Below are 16778 nucleotides of genomic sequence, written 5' to 3'. Positions count from 1 at the left end.
ACCCCTCTCACCACTGTGGGGAGTGGAGGGGGATGGTGGTATTACTCCAAGCTCCTCTAAGAGACAACAGGGGGGGCTTCCCATCCGCAGCCTGTAGACTGGACCGGTTGTACTCATTGGCTTCATGCTGCTGACAGATTTGTTCTCCCTTTCGTGTTTGCCCCCTCCCAGTTTCCCTCCCCTCGATTCTCTAAGTACCAGAAACAGCACATGGTCACTTATTTATTTTTGATACAAATGTACATGATACACATCCTGACAGTCAGCCCACCCACCACCACACAGGTAGAGCCTGGCCCCTGGGGACAGGGGCAGGATGGGGAGAAGAGCTGGTGGGTGCTGCCATCTGCCTCTCCAGCCTTCCCAGGCCGTAGCCCAGGTTCCAGGTACCCAGACACCGCAGGCACAGGTGCTAGCCTCTCAGAGGTTATAGGGAGGGGCCTCTCGGCTGAGTCAGGGACCCCGGGGAGCCAGCCCCAGGCTCAGGTGCTCAGTTCTTTGCCCCAGCCAGCACACTCCCCCTCCACAAGGGAGGGGGAAGAGAGATGGAGGGAAGTGGTTTCCATTTTAAGTTCATAAAGAAGGGGTACAAGTGGTGGGAGTAAGGAGGGGAGGCAGTGGGCAGGACCCCAGTTGGTTACTCTGGCGGTCCCTGGCCCCAGGATGGGTGAGGGGGGCTGACCCCCAATGCTGGTCCTGCTGCTCTGGTCCCCTCACCCCTCAAACTCCATATTGGCCAGGCCTCTGGAACGGCACTGCCGCCCCACACACTCGCACACAGGCACGCAGGGACACTCAGTTACAAGGTTAAAATTAAGGGGGAAAGAGGGGGGGGGAGATTTTCCAGTGTTTGCTGCTGGGGACCCCAGGAACACAGGCTGGCACCTATGCCCTAGGCAGGGGCCGTTTGGCATTGAAAGAGAGCAGCATGGGGGCTGGTGGCTACATCCACAGAGATTATGTACAAAGGAGGGGGATGCCCCCACTCAGCCCCCAGTAGGGCTGAACTGGCTCATGGGGGTGGGATGCATGTAGGGGGAGTCACCCCACTTGGAGTGTCCCCACCTGACCCTTTACTGAGGGTGCCCTGGAGGGCAAGGGGCTGGGAGTGATGCCTTACAGGCCCCTGCACACTAGAAGGGGAAGGGATGCTATGTACAGGGGGAGGTGCATGGAATGTGGGGGACAGAAGCTCCTGCCACCCCACCTCCCCATCCTTGGGGGCTTGAGGGGGGCTGGCACCAGGGCACCTGGCTGCCAGGGGAGAGTGGCAGCACTAAGGGCACTTGCGCCAGTGGCTCTGTTGGGGTGGGGATTAGTGTCGGAGTGGCCCAGCTCCCACGGCCAGTGAGGTCCCAGGGTGTAGGTGAGGGTACAGGGAGAGTGGTCACTGCTTCTTCTCTCGGGTGGTGATGGTGACCAGCTGCTTGGCAGCCTTGGCGATGTCATAGGCGCACTGGATCACCTGCTGAGTCAGCAGCTGGAAGTCCACAGGGGCGCCAGGCTCCGGAGGCACTGTCTTCCGGCACTCACTCTGCAGCCGGTAGGCGCTGGCATTGAGCAGCCGCAGAGAACTGCGTACAGGCTCCAGGGCTGGTCTCTGGAGGGGGAAAGAGGGCCTCGTAGTTCAAACCAGGAACTTTGGTCATGGCTGGGTGGTATCCATGTCTCCACCCAGGCAGCAGATTCCCTACCCCTGCCCCACCCTTAAGCCCTCCCAATCCTGCTCCTTTCTCTGGCCCCTGTACCTTTGGGAAGAGAGAGGCCATCTCAGTCACAGCCAAATGGATCTTCTCTGAGCAGGGCACAAAGCTGTAGGGGGAGGGGAAGGTATAAATTAGGGGGCTCTCAGGGTAGGTCCCCAGGACAACGGAGTGGAACACTGGTCCCTCTCTGGCCCTCTGCAAACCCACAGGCCACATGAGCATGCATCCCACCCCCATACCTGTCATGCTTGAATTCCTGGGCAGCTCGCAACAGTTCCTGAATGTTCTTGGTGACCTGCTCGGTCTTCAAGATGACGTCCTCTGTGCTGGGAAGCCCGGGATCCAGGTCTCCATCCAGGCTTTCCAGCTCTGGGTGGAAGTCCTCTTCCTTGCCCAGCTCTAGAAACCTCTTCCCTTCCAGTCTGAGGCCCAGGGTTAGAAAGAGAGACATTCCAGGGCTGAGATCTCTTGCCTGTGCCCTCAGATGCTCCAGGGCCCATTTGACCTCCCACCACCTGCGTGTCTCACCCAAGCAGGGGGTCCCCACTTTGCGTGTTCTCATAGTCACTGTCAGCACCGCTGCCGTGGCGGGAAAGCTTGCTCTGTAAGGTACAGGGAAGGAGGGTAGGTGAGGCACACACAAACCCACACGCCTCCCCTCACCTGGCTTGCACACATTGCATTCAGCCTCTCCCTCAGGCACAGGGGATGAGATGTTACCGTGTGGCGGCTTCCTTCCTGGGAGCACGGCAGCAGTGGGGAGGGTGGAGTGAAGGGCACAGCCGAGGCTGAAACCCCCTTCCGGATCTGAAACCCAGGAGGGCTGGAGTCAGTCGCTCCTCCCTGGCACCCACCTTCCAGCTTCCCCCCACTTTCCAGCTTCCTCGCACCGCAGGTGGGAACTGCGTAGTCTAGCCATCCCTGTGCACGAAGCCTCCAGCACAAAGCGTGGCACACACTGGGGTTCAGAACCTATTTGCAAAAATGAACCCACCTGCCCCAGGAACTGCTTACCCGGTAAAGGCCGGCAGGGACATGCATTGAATAGATGGTGTCATCCTCCAGCTCCTGGGGGTGAGCACAGTGGTATCACGAAGGGCCCTGTGGCAGAGCCAGCCCCGTTTCCCCACCACCTTGAGTTGGCAACTCACAGTGCTGTGGAAAGGCTGTAGCCGGGTGACAAGCTCATCCCCAGGTGGGCCCCCAAAGGGCTTCAGGGCGGAGCCTGGTTCATACATGGAGAAGGCCTGGCGATCCCTGCGGTGGGCACTCCCGCCAGGCCCTATTGATGTGTGTTCTGCCCGGTCGCTGGGGAGAGGGGGTGTGGGCACTGGCCCAGGCGGCTGTCGGATCTGCAAGTTCTCTGCCTGCAGCTTGTGGATCTGAGAGTGAAGTGGTGTCAGAAATTCCAGAGGGCCCAGGCACCAGTCCCATCTCCCCACTGGGGCCCTGGGAGCCTCCACTCCCACGTAGGCTACAGCCCTCACCTCCCTCTGTAGCCTCCGGAGCTCGTCACTTAAGCTACTGTTGACCTTCATGAGCTGCTGCACCTTTGCCTCGGAGGTGGCGAGGGCCTTCTTCAGCTCCAGGTACTCCTGCAGCGTCACGGCCCCATCGGACAGGTCTGAGGAGTCCATGCTCTGCAGGGTGAGATGTAAGCCAGTCAGCCACCGGGGCAGAAGACAAATGCTCCCAGAGGGCTGCTCTCAAAGCTGTGACCAGCCCACTTGTCCCCGAGGCCCTGGGCTGCAAGAGGACAGAGCTGGGCCTTGATGGAGGCCTGGGGGAGGGGCAGTGCTCAGACCCGGGCTCGGTTGTTCCGTGTGGCGCCGGTGCTGCGCAGGGGCTCCTGGTCTGTGTCCTCGTCTGAGGCCACACTGTCGTAGTCGTGCTGGTCGTCGAGGTCACTCTGGCTCCGCACAGACAGCTCGAGGTTGTCTGAGGGCATAGGCCTGTCACTCAGGGCTCAGCCACATAACCCATCTCTCATGCTACTCCAGAAAGGGAGCCATGAAAGAGAATATCCTGGAACAGTGCCCACCGCCCGTGTCTCCATCCTCACCCTCCCTACCTGTGGGGCTGCTCAGGCTCTTGCCCTGCTGTCTCCGCTTGGCCTCACTGAGAATGTCAATGATCAAGGTGGCAAACTCTCGGGCATTAAAGCGGGCCAACTTCTGTCGCCCCTGCGAGGAGAAAGGGCCAGACAGGCATGAGGGGCCCCCTGCTATCTGCTATAACCACAGCTACAACATCCCAGCCCGGCTCACCCGGCCAGGACAGGGGGTGAAGTTTGGCACAGACTCAGGGGGCTGAGGGCTGGTTCTCAGGAGAGGCAGGAACCCAACCTCCAGAGGCTGCTCAGCAAGTGCTCAAAAGAATAGCCTCTGCCTCACTCCCAAATGCCAGTGCCAGCCGGGCCTGGAGGGAGGCCTTGGCCAGAGGTGGAGGAGAACGGGCTCAGTCCTGGACAACAGCTGGTGAGGAAGGGCAGGCCCCCCCACCACCCCAGCTGGAGACCCCAGGAAGGAAGGAAGGAAATAGCCCCAGGCCACCCCACCAAGCCTCCTCACCTGATTCCGTGTTGCTGAGTATTCAGGGTTAACAGGCAGGAAGGGCACAGCACTGCGCTCTGTCACCAGGGTGCTGTGGTTTTGGGTAGCCAGCCACACTGTGGGGGAGGAGCAGGGAGCAGACTGTCCAGGGTGGCCAGGCCCGTAAGTAGGCTGGGGGGAGCACTGAGCAACAGCCTTCCTAGCTCCTCCCCACGCCCACTGAGCTCGGTGATCAAAACAGGGGTCTTCAGACAGGCGTTGGACAAAGCCAGCTGGGGGACTGACTGACAGAACAAGGTGACTCCCTCATGCCAGGCCCCCTGAGTTTGGGCTGGAATCTGGCTGTGGCCAGGAAGGAGCCATGGAAGGAGAGGAAAGGGCGGGAGCAGGACTGGGGAGAGAGCCAAAGTGGGAGGTAGCTAAAGCAGAGATGAGCCCCAGTTGGGGGCTGGGGTGGGGTGGGGTGGGAGGAGCAGGCCGGCTGCCTCCAGCTTAGCACTCTGCCCAGCTGGGGAAGCTGCCCAGGCGGGCTAACAGCTGGCTTCTACGCAGGCTTGCTGAGCAGACCAACCCCAGGCACTCCCCGCTTCTTAGTTTCAGTGGAAGTACCCGAGAGCCACACCAGGTCCTAGCCCTTCCCTGGCAGGTAGTTGCTCTGTCCCATCTGCCCAAAGCCTCTGATGCACCCCCAGCTCACCGGCGTCATTTTCTCTTCGATCCACCTCATCATACACGTCCATGGCAAGTTCCTCAAAAAGCCGGTTGCTGAGCTGGAGGCAGAGGTGGGCATAGGCTTTGTCAGAACACATGGCCCCCACTGCCAACAGGCCCAGTTCGCCAGATGTCATATGATGTGGGAAACGGCGTGTTTCCCTTATGCCACCCAGCCCCCACAGTCTCAGAACTGGAAACTGGGGTAGGGGGTCTGTCTGCCAAGCTCCCAGGTGGGAGAAGACAAAAGGAAGGCCAGACTAGACCAGCTAATGCTGGTCTAGGCAGAGATGGAGCCGGGGCCCTAGGAGCCTTTGAAAGGCAGAGCCAGGGTGAAAGACAGGGGTGGAGAAGTCAAAAAGAGGAAACTGGGGAGAACACAGTGAGAACAGGTCAAAGACTGGAAAAGAGCACCGTGTCAGAGTAAGGGGGAGCAACGTGGGGGGCGGGGAGGGGGTTCAAAATGGGAGCAGCTCCACGTATTAGGGGTCTAAGCAGACTCACCGCCTGCAGCTTCTTCTTGGCAGCTTTGGCCAACTCGGACAGGTCCAGGCTGTGGACAAGGAGGGAGATGGGAATGGGGAAGAACGGAGAGGCCAGACATGAGAGGTGGCCAGGCCCCTGCCAGTGACCTCCCAAACATGCAGGGATCCCAGGGAGACAAGACACCAGATACCACACACCAAGAGCCACCCTGCCCCACCCGACCTCCAGAGCCTGCTCCCATGGCAGACACCAGATACCTCTGAGACATGCACTTTTGCCGAGATCTAAATCCAGAGGAAGGCAGCAGAGGGAAGAACAGGACAGAGGCAGCAATTACCCAGGAGCAGGGCAGCACACGCCTTCCCACATCAAGCGTGGACCCATCTCTGAGCACGCGCCAGACTCAGAATGTACCAAACTGAACTCATTTCTCCTCCCAACCTGCTCCTGGCCGGCTCACTCTGACTTTCAGTGACCCACTCACCCAGCACTGACGCAGCTCCTGGGAGTCACCTGAACCCTCCCTCACCCTTTGCCGGACTTTTCCCAAGTTTTGCCATCATTTCTTCTTGCCCCTACAATCATTTTTCCTACCTAGCACCCAGGATGATTTTTCTGATGTGTCTGGCTGCACTACCCTGGCTGCAAAAACAATTTCCTTTTCTTTCTTTTTTTTTTTTTTTTAAGATTTTAAATTTATTTTTAGAGAGAGGGAAAGGGAGGGAGAAAAGAGACGGGAAGGAACATTAATGTGTGGTTACCTCTTGTGCACTCCCTATCGGGGACCTGGCCCACAACCCCAGGCACGTGCCCTGACTGGGAATCGTACTGGCGACCCTTTGGTTTGCAGGCCGGTGCTCAAACCACTGAGCCACAGCAGCCAGGGCAAAACTTCTCAATAATAACAGGATGTATGGCATACTTCAACAAAAAGCTAATTTTAAAAATATGCTAAGTGCTTTGCATGCATCACCTTATTTAATCCTCTCAACAGCCCAGAAAGATAGGTACGGTTGCCCTCATTTTCAGAAAAGATGAACTAAGGTTCAGAGAGGTTAAGTAGCCTACCTGAAGTCACACAGCCAGTAAACAGCAGAGCTGACTGCACATCCATGCTTAGAACCCCTCCACCCTTGCGCTGGTCACAGCTCTTGGAGGGCTCACAGGACTGGCCACTCTCTGGCTCCGTCTCTATGCCAGTCCTGCTCCTGGGGTTCCCGGCCTCTCACGCATGCTCCAGTCTCACCATCTGCTTTCAATTCCTGGCTCGGCATTTCTGATTCTACACCTCTGCCTCTCTTGCTGTACTTCCCACACTAAACCACAACTGTCTGACTAGGGTGTCTTCCTTTCTAGACTGCGAGCTCCTTAAAGGCAGGGATCATGTCTGCGTTACCTCTGTGTCCCCGTGCCAAGAACAGCAGCTGACACTGCGAAGGTGCTCAGTTAACATTTCATTGAGTACTTGCCCACATGTGTTTATGACATTCCCCCGTCACACAGGTACACACACCAGGCAGAATCAGACCAAAGAAGTAGGGGGGAGTCACGATTTCACAACAGAGGAGGTCTGGTTTCAGGAATCCCAGATGCCCAACCCTGACTATCCCCATCTGCCCACACTGGCCTTTGGAGGAGGAGGGAGCCTTTTGTCTCCCGTCCAGGCCAGCAGACACAGCTTGGCATGAAGACTTGGCCATCTGAGGCCGCCACCAGGTGGCGCCAACACCCATCCTGTAAGTTGGAGTGAGGGCTTGGGGGCTGTCTCCCACAGCTTGGGCACTATCTCCCACAGCTTGGGCACCTGAGGCCTCTCAGATCAGAAGCAGAAACACGGGAATTGTGCCATGCCTTGCTCTCAATCCCCTGTCCAATTTATGAGCACACCACAGAGGCCTGGCCAGTGCTCCCAAAGTTAGTCAAATCCTGGAGCCCACCACCTTTTCACTGAAGTGCAGAGATTTATCTAAAGATTTTAGTGGGAAGTAGAACCCAGTGACCTGCCGCTCCTTGTACTTAAGCACTACGTTCCTGACAGGAGGGGCTCGGGCTGTGCTGGCAGTGTGCTAAATAGACACGTCGTACCTGCCCTGGGACCCAGAATCAGAGAGTAAGGATCAGACTTTGTGAAATGTTTGTGCTTCCAGCCCCTAACGGAATGTGGAGGGGCCCCAGGTCCCTAGTGCCTAGGGAGTTGGAGGGCAGAGGGCTCTGGGGGTCAGGCACCCACATGGCCTCTAACAGCCTCTGGGAAGGGACATCAGGTGGGGACTCACCTGTCGGCCATCTGTGGGATGATGTAATGCCCATTCTTGTGATCTGAACAAAAATAAAAATGCCAAGTCACTGATACTGAGTGGCCTTAGCAGGTGGAAGCCCACCTCACTGCCATGAGCACGGCTTGGCACCCAAACGCGTCAGAGGAAAGGGAGGAGGGCAGGCCGCCCCCCCCAAGGCCCTGGGAGCTGGCTGGAAGTTATGCCCACCCCCACTCCCTACCCCAATGTGCTGCAGCCCAGAGCCTGCAGCAATTTCACAGGAGCCAGTTGCCTAGCAACACTGTTCCCCAGCCAGCTTTGTCACCATGGCACCTGCTGCTGAGGTGTGTCTGGGTCCCACCTGCCTGGCCCAGCAAGGCCTGCCCCGCACTCTGCTCACCAGGCTTTCGTCCACAGAGATAGAAGGCCAACCGGTCAGTGAGCTCATACTGGCACTCAACTAGCCTTTCCGCCAGCTCATGATGCCCCGCCTGCCTGTGGGGAGGGGGCATGGCTCAGCCTGCAGCAGCAGCCCACTCCTCCCACCCATCCAAGCATCACCCTTCTGCTGACCCTCACCTGGCATAGTCAATGGGTGTTCGCCCATTAACATCAGGAGAGCCAGGGTCGGCACCGTATACTACAAGAAGCTCGGCCTGCAGCGTCTGCCCTGCCTTGGCAGCCACGTGCAGAGGTGTGGTGCCCTTCTCTGGGTGGAAGAAGTTGGCCTGGGCACCCAGGGACAGCAGGCGTAGACATGTCTCCAAGTTGCCTGTCCGCACGCTTGAATGCAGTTGCTGCAAGGAGCGGGAGTGTTTAACAGACGTGTGTGCACGAGCCCTCCCACCCCCCGCCTTAAGCTGCACCTAGAATAGGCAGCACCTGGGACTCCTACAGGTCCAAGAGCCCAGCAGAAGTTAGGTTGTCAGGGAGGACAGAGGGGTCCCCCTAGGAGTTACTGCCGATTAGTAATAGCTGTTGTCAGTCAGTCTACCATGTGCTGCGTGCTGTGCTTGGAACAGACGTTCTCTGTGAGACATGCTGTTACTTCTTTCCCATTGTACAGATGAGAAAACTGAGGCTCTGAGAGGCTAAGAAACTGCCCTAAGCTTCTCTGGCTTTTGGGTGGCAGCTGGGGAATTTGAACCTTGTGTGTCCACCTGGGCGCTGGGGGCTTTGACCACGTCCAGCCTGACCAAGCAAGTCTGTCCCTCCACCATGCCCACTAGTCTTGCCTGACCTGGCTGCCTTTGTGGCCTCCGGCTCAGTGGTGATGAAGGAGAGGCCTTCAGGGCATTATGGATGAGGAGAGTGGCCCACCACCCGCCGTGGGGCCCCTCAAACCTTGCTGAGGTCTTTGGCGGTGACCCCGTCATCATCTCGGCAGGGAAGCTTGTGCACAAATGCCAGCATCTGGTACTTGGCCCTGATGAACTCTGACTTGATGGGGCTGCATGGGGCACACAGGAGGAAGTGAGGAGCCGAGCGAGAGAGGCGAGTCATTCAGCCACCTCCCAGGCCCATGTCTCAGACTGTGCAGCCCCTGCCACCACCCTTCCACCCCGACTCACTGGACTTTGTCTTGGGGGTTGGCTTTGCGCCGACCGCTCTGCACTTGCGCAGGGTCCAGCAGGGAATGCTCCCAGATGGAGTTGGCCCCGTTGCTGGCGAGCGTGTGCACCATCTGCGGGGAGGAGATGCCAAGTGCGAGAGCCCACTGGGTGCTGGGTACCAGCCACAGCCAGTGTGGCTGCAAGGAGTACCAAAGGGCCTACTGTGTGCCTCTCACTGCTGCACCTCCATCCAGTCAGCCCACCCAAGGACGTGGGTCCTGTTTAGAACTTCAGGTCACACGGCCAGCATGCCAAGGCCTAGAGAGGTTAAGCGACCTGCTCAATGCTACATGGCCAAGCTAGTAAGTGACAGAGCCAAGGTGAGAGACCAGGTCTGTCTGACTCCAGTCCCGGACACCTCCTCTCTCAGATGAGCGGACGGGTGGAAAGGGTCAGGGTTAGGCGGGTGGGTGCCCCTGGGAGCTGCTGAATCTAGGCAGGTGTGTATGCCAGTATGAGGAAAATGTGCCTGCGCTCGACACATTCTGTGAGGAAGGAGGAGCCGCTGACCAGGCCCGTACCTGCAGCAGTGTGGGAGGCCAGGCGCTGTGGCGAAGGTGCTTGACAATGGAGATGTGGCGGCCCAGGCTCCGGTGCACACTGCAGCACTCGTCACACACCAGCACGCCCCTGCTGATGGAGGCCCAGCCAGGGTCTGCCGGGGTGGGGGCAAGGGTCAGCTACAGCCAGGCACAGGCGAGACCCCTTAAGCCCTTGCTCAGGGCCAGCACTACATTTAGCATTCCACGCATATTCACTCCCTGGGTTCCCACCGAGGTGTAGGAGCGGGGACGTCAGCAGGCACAGGTTACTGACCAGGCAGCTAAGCTAAGGCAGTGAGAGGGATTTCCCACAAGGCTCGAAGCTGGCAATTGACACAGCCAAGCTCTTTCCTGCACATCTTTGCCCCTCTGGGAAGGTGTGGTCCCTGGGGCCTACTCAGCGAGGACGGTTTCCTGTCCTGCAGTCACCACTACCAGTCCCGCAGCCCTTCCCCAGGGAGGCAGGAATGCCCTAGGGGACACAACCCTGATGGTTAGACACCACACAGCCCGAGACGCTCCTCCTGTGTCTGCATCAGCGCCACATTCTCTCCTGCACCCATCCTTCTGCTGGAGCCGCAGGCCCACCTGCCTGACCCATTACGCCCCTCCGCGGGCTCCCGACTCTGCCCTTATCCTGCCAGGCAAGAGGCCTGTCCGTGCCTCAGCCTCCTGTCACCGTCACTGATGGAGTCCCTCTTAAGGGGGATGGAGAGAGCAAAGAACTAACACTGACTGAGCACCCACTGTTTACCACTGGGCGCTGTGTGCCTCTCACAACTGTCAGGCAAGGTAGGAAATGGTGCCCCTGCTGAAAGTGGCTCCAGAGAGGTTAGAGCACTTGCTGAAGGTCACACAGCTAACGAGTGGGATGAGCACTTGCTGGCATGTGGACCCAGGCGCTCAGATGCCAGAGACCCTGCCGGGTCCATAAGCACCGTCCCTAAAGGGGACAGCCCCCACAGGGTGAGGGCTCTGGGAGCCAAGCTCAACTCTTTGGAGGGAAGTGAATTTTAGAAACACGAAGGGGGCCAGGCCAGGCCAAGGCAGGGGCGATGCCACCCACCCCAGGCCCCTTGGGAGAGGGGGCAGAGACAGCTGCATACAGCTCAGGCTGTGGAAAGGTCATGGGGGAGAAAGCAGCCATTGTGTGCCACTGGAGGGTGGGGGCAGGGAGCCTGTCTCCCAGGGCACTGTGCTCTGCCCAGGCTCCCACCCATCTCAGGGAGCCCTGTCCTAGGGAGGGGGGCTGACTCTCTGCCCTGCCCCACGGTACTCAGGGGTAACCAGAACCTCTCCAACCAGGTGATTTTCAGACCCTTCCCTGAAAGGACCTCCATCAAAGTTCCCAGGAGAAATGCGAGGGGACCCCGAGCCAGAGTGCCGCAGGGGCTCTGCCCACAGCAAGTGGCTCCTCATAGTGTGGAAACCGGAAATGAAAGAGGGCTCAGCTTTTTGGGCCAGGGCTTTTTTAGGGACTCCCCCCAAAATAAGGCAACAGGAATACACAAGGTGCTCACCATGCACTTTCTTGGGGGGCTAATTGCAGGGACCCAAGAGGAAGGAACTCACTGTCTGTGCCCAAGATGGGGAGTGCTAAGGCAGAGGCCCCCAACCTCCAGGCTGAGGACCAGTACTGGCCCAGGCCTTTTAGGAACTGGGCGGCAAAGCAGGAGGTGAGCTTCAATGTAATGTGCCTGGATCATCCCGAAACTGTCCCCCCAACACCCTCCCTCCCCCCGGTCCGTGGAAACACTGTCTTCCACAAAACTCGTCCCTGGTGCCAAAGAGGCTGGGGACTGCTGCCCTAAGGCAGACTTTCCTGTGGCTTTACCTAAGCTGCGAGCCACTCCAGGTATAGAAAGCACCCCCTCACTGGCAAACACCACTGGGCCAGGGGTCTGCCCTCTAGCCACCTCCAGCAGACCAGGCAGGAAGCTGGAAATGACGCAGCCTAAATTCCTCTAGTTGAAATGGTGGGGTTTCCTGTAAGTGGGGAGCCGCCCAGGCCAGGATCATAAAGGGGCAGCCCTGAGGCCTCCACCCCCACCCCAGGCCCATGGCTCTACCAGAGAAGCCAAGCCCAGGAGGACTGGCCAGATAGTCAGGGCCAGACCAACATGGCACGTCCCCGAACACGGCAGTGACCAAGAGACCAGGATCTGGGGAACGTGGTCCGAGACTTCGCTTGGCACCCCCTGAGGCTGAGGGAGGGGTCCTTCCTCTCCTCCACAGTGACCTGAAATAGGAAGGTTGGGCAGGGGACACTGTCCTGATCTGGGGCACACTAGTGCCAGCTCAGTTCTGCCTGACACAAAAGAGAAGCCCAGGCTCACCCTACTGCCTACTCCTGCTGCCTAGGGGCCTCGGGCACACCTAAGCCCAAGCAGGAGCCCCTAACCCCCACCTAGGCCAGTTCCTAAGCAGAAGGGCCAGGAAGACTTTCTGAAACTCCAATGGCTGCCGAAGTTTAAGGTTAAAGGGACTCTTGTCCCAAAGAGGCTCCCTGGACAAAACTTAGGGCAGAAGAGACAGGCAATATAAAGGCCAGGCGATGTGGTGACCTGCCAATCCTCCTCCGGGACTTCCACCTCCAGTCAGGTGGGGGTCTGACCTGTGTGGGCAAGTGAAGCGGCAGGAGGGGTCCTGGGATAACCCTAACCAGTGCCAACCCACGGAGGCCTCTACTACAGTAAGTTCATGTCACCTCTCAAAGCCATTAGGGGCCTCTGGGCCAGTGGGTCTGCTATGAAGGCTAGCCTCTCTTGAGCCAGGGACCAGATCCTCATTCGGAAAGAGCGAGAAGCCTGCCACCTTGAAAGAGGGCAAGAGTAATCCACAGGCATAGAGGTCAGAGTGGCAGTTACCTTTGGGGGCGTTAACTGGGAGGGGGCACAACAAAACCCCGCAGAGTGACGGAAATGCTCTGCCTCTCCGCTGGAGTGGTGGTCACACAGCTACACACAGATATAAAACTCACCAGCCTGCGCAGTAAGGAGCGGGCACTCTGTCGTGCCTTAAGTAATATCTCAATAGAAGAGGAAGAAAGCCCACCACTCACCTGCCCCACAATAACCTACATTATGAAGAGACAAGTGAGCCTGCAGGTCCCCCGATGCCCTTAGCCGGTGGCCGGCCTTGCTCACCCAAGGTGCCCGGGCTGTGGTGAGGCCCACGGGGAGAGGAGCAGGCCCTTGAGAGCGGGACCGGGTCTGTGCGGCAGGGTGAGTGAAGGGGAAGGGAGGGGAGAACATACATTCTCCGGGTTTCCTGACCCCTGCCCATCTCTGGGACTCCCGAGGCAGACAGGGGCACAGACGTCACCGGACCAGCTGCCTCACAACATGCACATACTCATCCTGGGTGCCCAGGCCTGGGAGCAGAGGGGGGACAGAGACCTTTGGGGTCAGGCTGCACGGTACCTTCTTTTTTACCTCCATGATCCCCCAAATTAACCAACTACAAAAAAGCCACAAACCCATTCCTAGAGCTGGGACTGCAGGGCTCCTATCACAGTGAGAGAAGCCTGTGATTGGGTACGGGGCACACAGGGGAGGGTGGCTCTGGGTCTGGGCTCCAGACGACTGGTTCCGCACAAACACAAGCCTTTCACCTCGGGCGCTACGGCCCCCAGACTGAGAACGCCGCGCCATGCATCATTGTCTGGTGGGGTACGGGGTAAACCCAAGGAGCCAGCTGGGGTCCCGACAAGCATCCAAACGCTTGGGGAGTGCCTGCTATGTGCTAGACACCACGCTAGGTGCTGGGGTGGGGTGATGAGTAAGGCTCCGTCATTGCCCTGCCCACCCCATCATCCTCACCTTCTCACCATTTGCCTCTTCCTGGCCTGTATTCTGGATCAGGGGAAAGGAGGTGCCCAGGGCACAAGTGCCTCGTGGAACATGGACTGGGGAGGGGCTGGCCAGCCCAACATATTAGACACACACCACTCCTCCCCGAGCCCAGTGGGCATTCAGAGGCTTCAGCCAAACAGGCAAATGTAATGGAAAAAAGATACTGCTTTTCTGATGCTGCCCTATGTCCCTGAAGCCCTCAGGACCACAGATTTGGAGATGGGACACTCCTCAAACACCATTTCTACTCCAATCTCTTTGCCTCACAGTTAAAGAAACTTGGGCCCAGAGTGAGCAAAGTTTGCCATGGGCCACAGAATCAGATGGAAAAAAGGCAACACAAAAATCCAGGCTCCCCTGAAAGAGTGTCTGCTATGCACCCCCCTCCTAGCCCTAGTTGCTCCCCGCCACACCCCATGCTATGACAGCCCAGCAGGGGTGCAGAACTGCCTGGGACAGACACACAGAAGGCAAGCTCTCCTCTCAGCCCTTCCATCCCTAGACCTGCCTGCAGCTGGAGCAAGGGGATCAGTTTCCAGATCATTAGGGGTAGGGACGCATAACCCCAGGCAGCTTCTTCAGAGCCCTCGAGATCACGAGGTGCACAGAGGAGGCCTCAGGGTCGTAAGCATCACAGAGTGCCTCTGCCAGGCACCCACAGCTCCCAAACATTCTGGTTTGGAGCCCCCACAGCATCTGTAGGTCCCAACCTGCTAGGGTCCTGGCCAGCCCAAAGAATGACTGGAAGTTAGGGGCCCACAAAACAGCACTCCACATTCTCACACTTAAGTCTGCCCACAGTCAGCCTGGAGTTCACAGACCCCCTGAGCCTACCCAGGGAGAAAGCTGCTTTTCTAAAGAAAGAGGGTGGACAGGGGCCAGGGCTCCCTCCCCCAGGCCAGCGGCTGAGCCCCATCACTGGCAGTGTCCTCCCACACCAGAAAGGAGCATCCTTTTGGGTCACTGCTCCTCACTTCCTTAGCAGGTTAGAGGTTTCAAATCAGCCTGGAGCTGACTCTGCTGGGAAGAAGGGAAACACCACGGTAAATACAGCCAAGAGGCAGGCCAGGAAGCCAGCGGGATCCCGGGGAATCTAGACACCCCTCGACACTGCTTCCTACACACTTCTAGTCAGGCTGGGCTAGGGGACCAGGAGGGGTTTGTGCCCAAGCTGGGGCAATGCCAAGCTCACCCACCCAAGCAGGCCTTACTGAGGCACAGGAAAAGCCGAGTCTAGTTGCTCCCAGTCACCAGGCGGCCTGGGGATGCCTCCGGGGAAGATACCTAGGCTCACACTGGCCCTGAACAACAGGCCCTGCAAGGAGCCCCAGCCTTGGGAGCCAGGGGCAGGGAGTTCTAGGAGTAGCCACCCCCTCATCTGCTCCGGAGGAAACAGTATCCAAGACCCCCCTCCCCCTCGGCCCATCTGCCCAGCTCTCTGCCCCTTGCCCTCCGCCACCCCAGCGGGCCAGCAGACCATGCGAGCAGCAGGTGCAAGACGCGGGGGTGGCACTAAAATGACACAAAACCACAATCGCCCCCACCTCCTAAATCCTGGCGGCCTCCGCCACAGCCCTCCAGCCACCCCAGGCTGGCGCTTCCGTTTGGATGTTGAGATGGGGGCGGGGGGCAGCTAGCTGCCCGCCTCCCTCTGACTGAGGGGTGGGAGGCGGCGCCGGGAATGTCCTTTCTCGCTTGTCCGCGGACGCGAGAAAACAGGGGCCCCCCAGCCCGGATCTCCCGCCAAGGACGCGACTCCGCAGTGGCCCAGGCGGGGGCCGAGGCCGGAGGCCGCAGCCCCCAGCCCCACCCCGCCCTCTGGCCCTGCACGGCGCACCCGCCAGGCCCCGGCGCCCGCCCGGCGGCGGCCTCGGTACGCGGTCCCGCCCCCGGTCAGATCCTGCTTACCCGGGGCGCTGCAATCCGCACACACCTCCGCTCGCGGCCCCTTCCGGGACATCCTCAGCGGCGACGCGGCCCCAGCCCTCTGGGCCAGCGTGGGGGGCGCGGGCGGCGGGCCCGGGCGGCGGCGGCCCCTGCTGCCCGGCCCGGCTCCGGCGAGGCCCCGGCTAGGCTCCGCGCCCCGGCCAACCGACCGCCCCCTGGGCTGGCCCGGAACCCGCCGTGCCCGCCTGCCCGCTCGCCCTCGGGCGCCCTCCGCCCCGCGCCGCCCCGCGCCGCCCCGCCGCCACTCGCGCTCGCTCTCTCCGCCCCTTGAGCGGCTCCCAGCCGCTCCTGCAGGAAGCGGCACAGGCCCTGCCCACCGGGGGAGGGGCAGCCCGCACACCCGCCCTGCTGGCCGCGCCTCCTGGAGAAAGGAAGCTGGGAATGCGGGCGGGAGGGGGCGGGGGCGCTTAAAGGGGCAGGGGCCGCGGCCAAGCTCCAGCAGACAGAGTCGCCTGGGGCCCTGGCCCCTGCTCCGGCGTTTCCCTGACCCGGAGGCAGTGTGAGTCAGCCCTAGCCCCTTCACTTGCGAGGTGGGGGGATGGCCCGTTGCTCCGGCCCTAGGACAGTGACCCCTGGGAATCAGGGACAAGAGTAAGGAGCTGGAGGCCCAGGCCCCTTCTCCTGTAAGGAGGCTGTATCCGCTTATCTCTGGTTGGGGTGAAGTGTGCGTCCTGAAGTGTGCCCACATGTGTCCACATCTGTGTGTCCAGGTGTGAGTGCGCTAACACTTGCTGACTGTGCACACCGCCAACAATATGGACGCCCAGGTGCCAGAGAGGTCATGCAGTGAACTCCCTACCTCCGGGATAAGAATAAATCTGTCCTTCCTCAATGCTTGCCTCCAGAGAGGAAGGAACCTGGGCGGTGTTTTATAGACCTCCCGAGGAGTGACCACTGTGCCTGTGTGCAGTAATATCCACTTGTCCGTCTTGTATACATACATCCACTGTGTTTCTGGGCCACCAGAGGTTTGTGTCCAGGGCGTATGCATTAATATGCAGGGTCTTTTATATTTGTGGCAGCCTTTCTTCTTGGACTTCACAGAGAGACTCGGCAGGTTGGGGGGTGCAGACAGGGAGCTGAGGCGCAGGTTGCACGTGGGTGCACCC

General features: G+C 59.5%; 1 protein-coding gene across 2 annotated transcripts; it reads right to left on the bottom strand.

Annotated features, from left to right (window-relative positions):
- Positions 1-209: 209 nt before the first annotated feature.
- On the bottom strand, positions 210-15960 carry GIT1 (GIT ArfGAP 1). 2 transcript variants are annotated; one of them, XM_053930656.2, is made up of 21 exons: positions 15631-15960; positions 9848-9981; positions 9285-9397; positions 9058-9163; positions 8293-8510; positions 8114-8208; positions 7732-7774; positions 5713-5739; positions 5474-5522; positions 4956-5028; positions 4277-4374; positions 3778-3889; positions 3511-3644; positions 3194-3346; positions 2858-3088; positions 2721-2774; positions 2427-2513; positions 2235-2308; positions 1946-2128; positions 1749-1812; positions 210-1600 (listed from the first exon to the last, which is right to left on the bottom strand). In XM_053930656.2, exons 1-21 carry the CDS (start codon positions 15680-15682, stop codon positions 1388-1390), a joined length of 2313 nt encoding a protein of 770 aa, XP_053786631.1. In that variant the 5' UTR covers positions 15683-15960; the 3' UTR covers positions 210-1387. The 2 variants fall into 2 exon arrangements, with proteins under 2 accessions (XP_053786631.1, XP_053786632.1); XM_053930657.1 differs by lacking the exon at positions 5713-5739 and having other exon boundaries at positions 15631-15959.
- Between the last annotated feature and the right edge of the window lie 818 nt (positions 15961-16778).

This window comes from Desmodus rotundus, chromosome 9 (assembly GCF_022682495.2).
Source record: "Desmodus rotundus isolate HL8 chromosome 9, HLdesRot8A.1, whole genome shotgun sequence".
NCBI classification, from domain to species: Eukaryota; Metazoa; Chordata; class Mammalia; order Chiroptera; family Phyllostomidae; genus Desmodus; species Desmodus rotundus.
The sequence above is the reverse complement of the archived record's forward strand: the minus strand, read 5'-3'. Positions and strand labels throughout refer to the sequence as shown.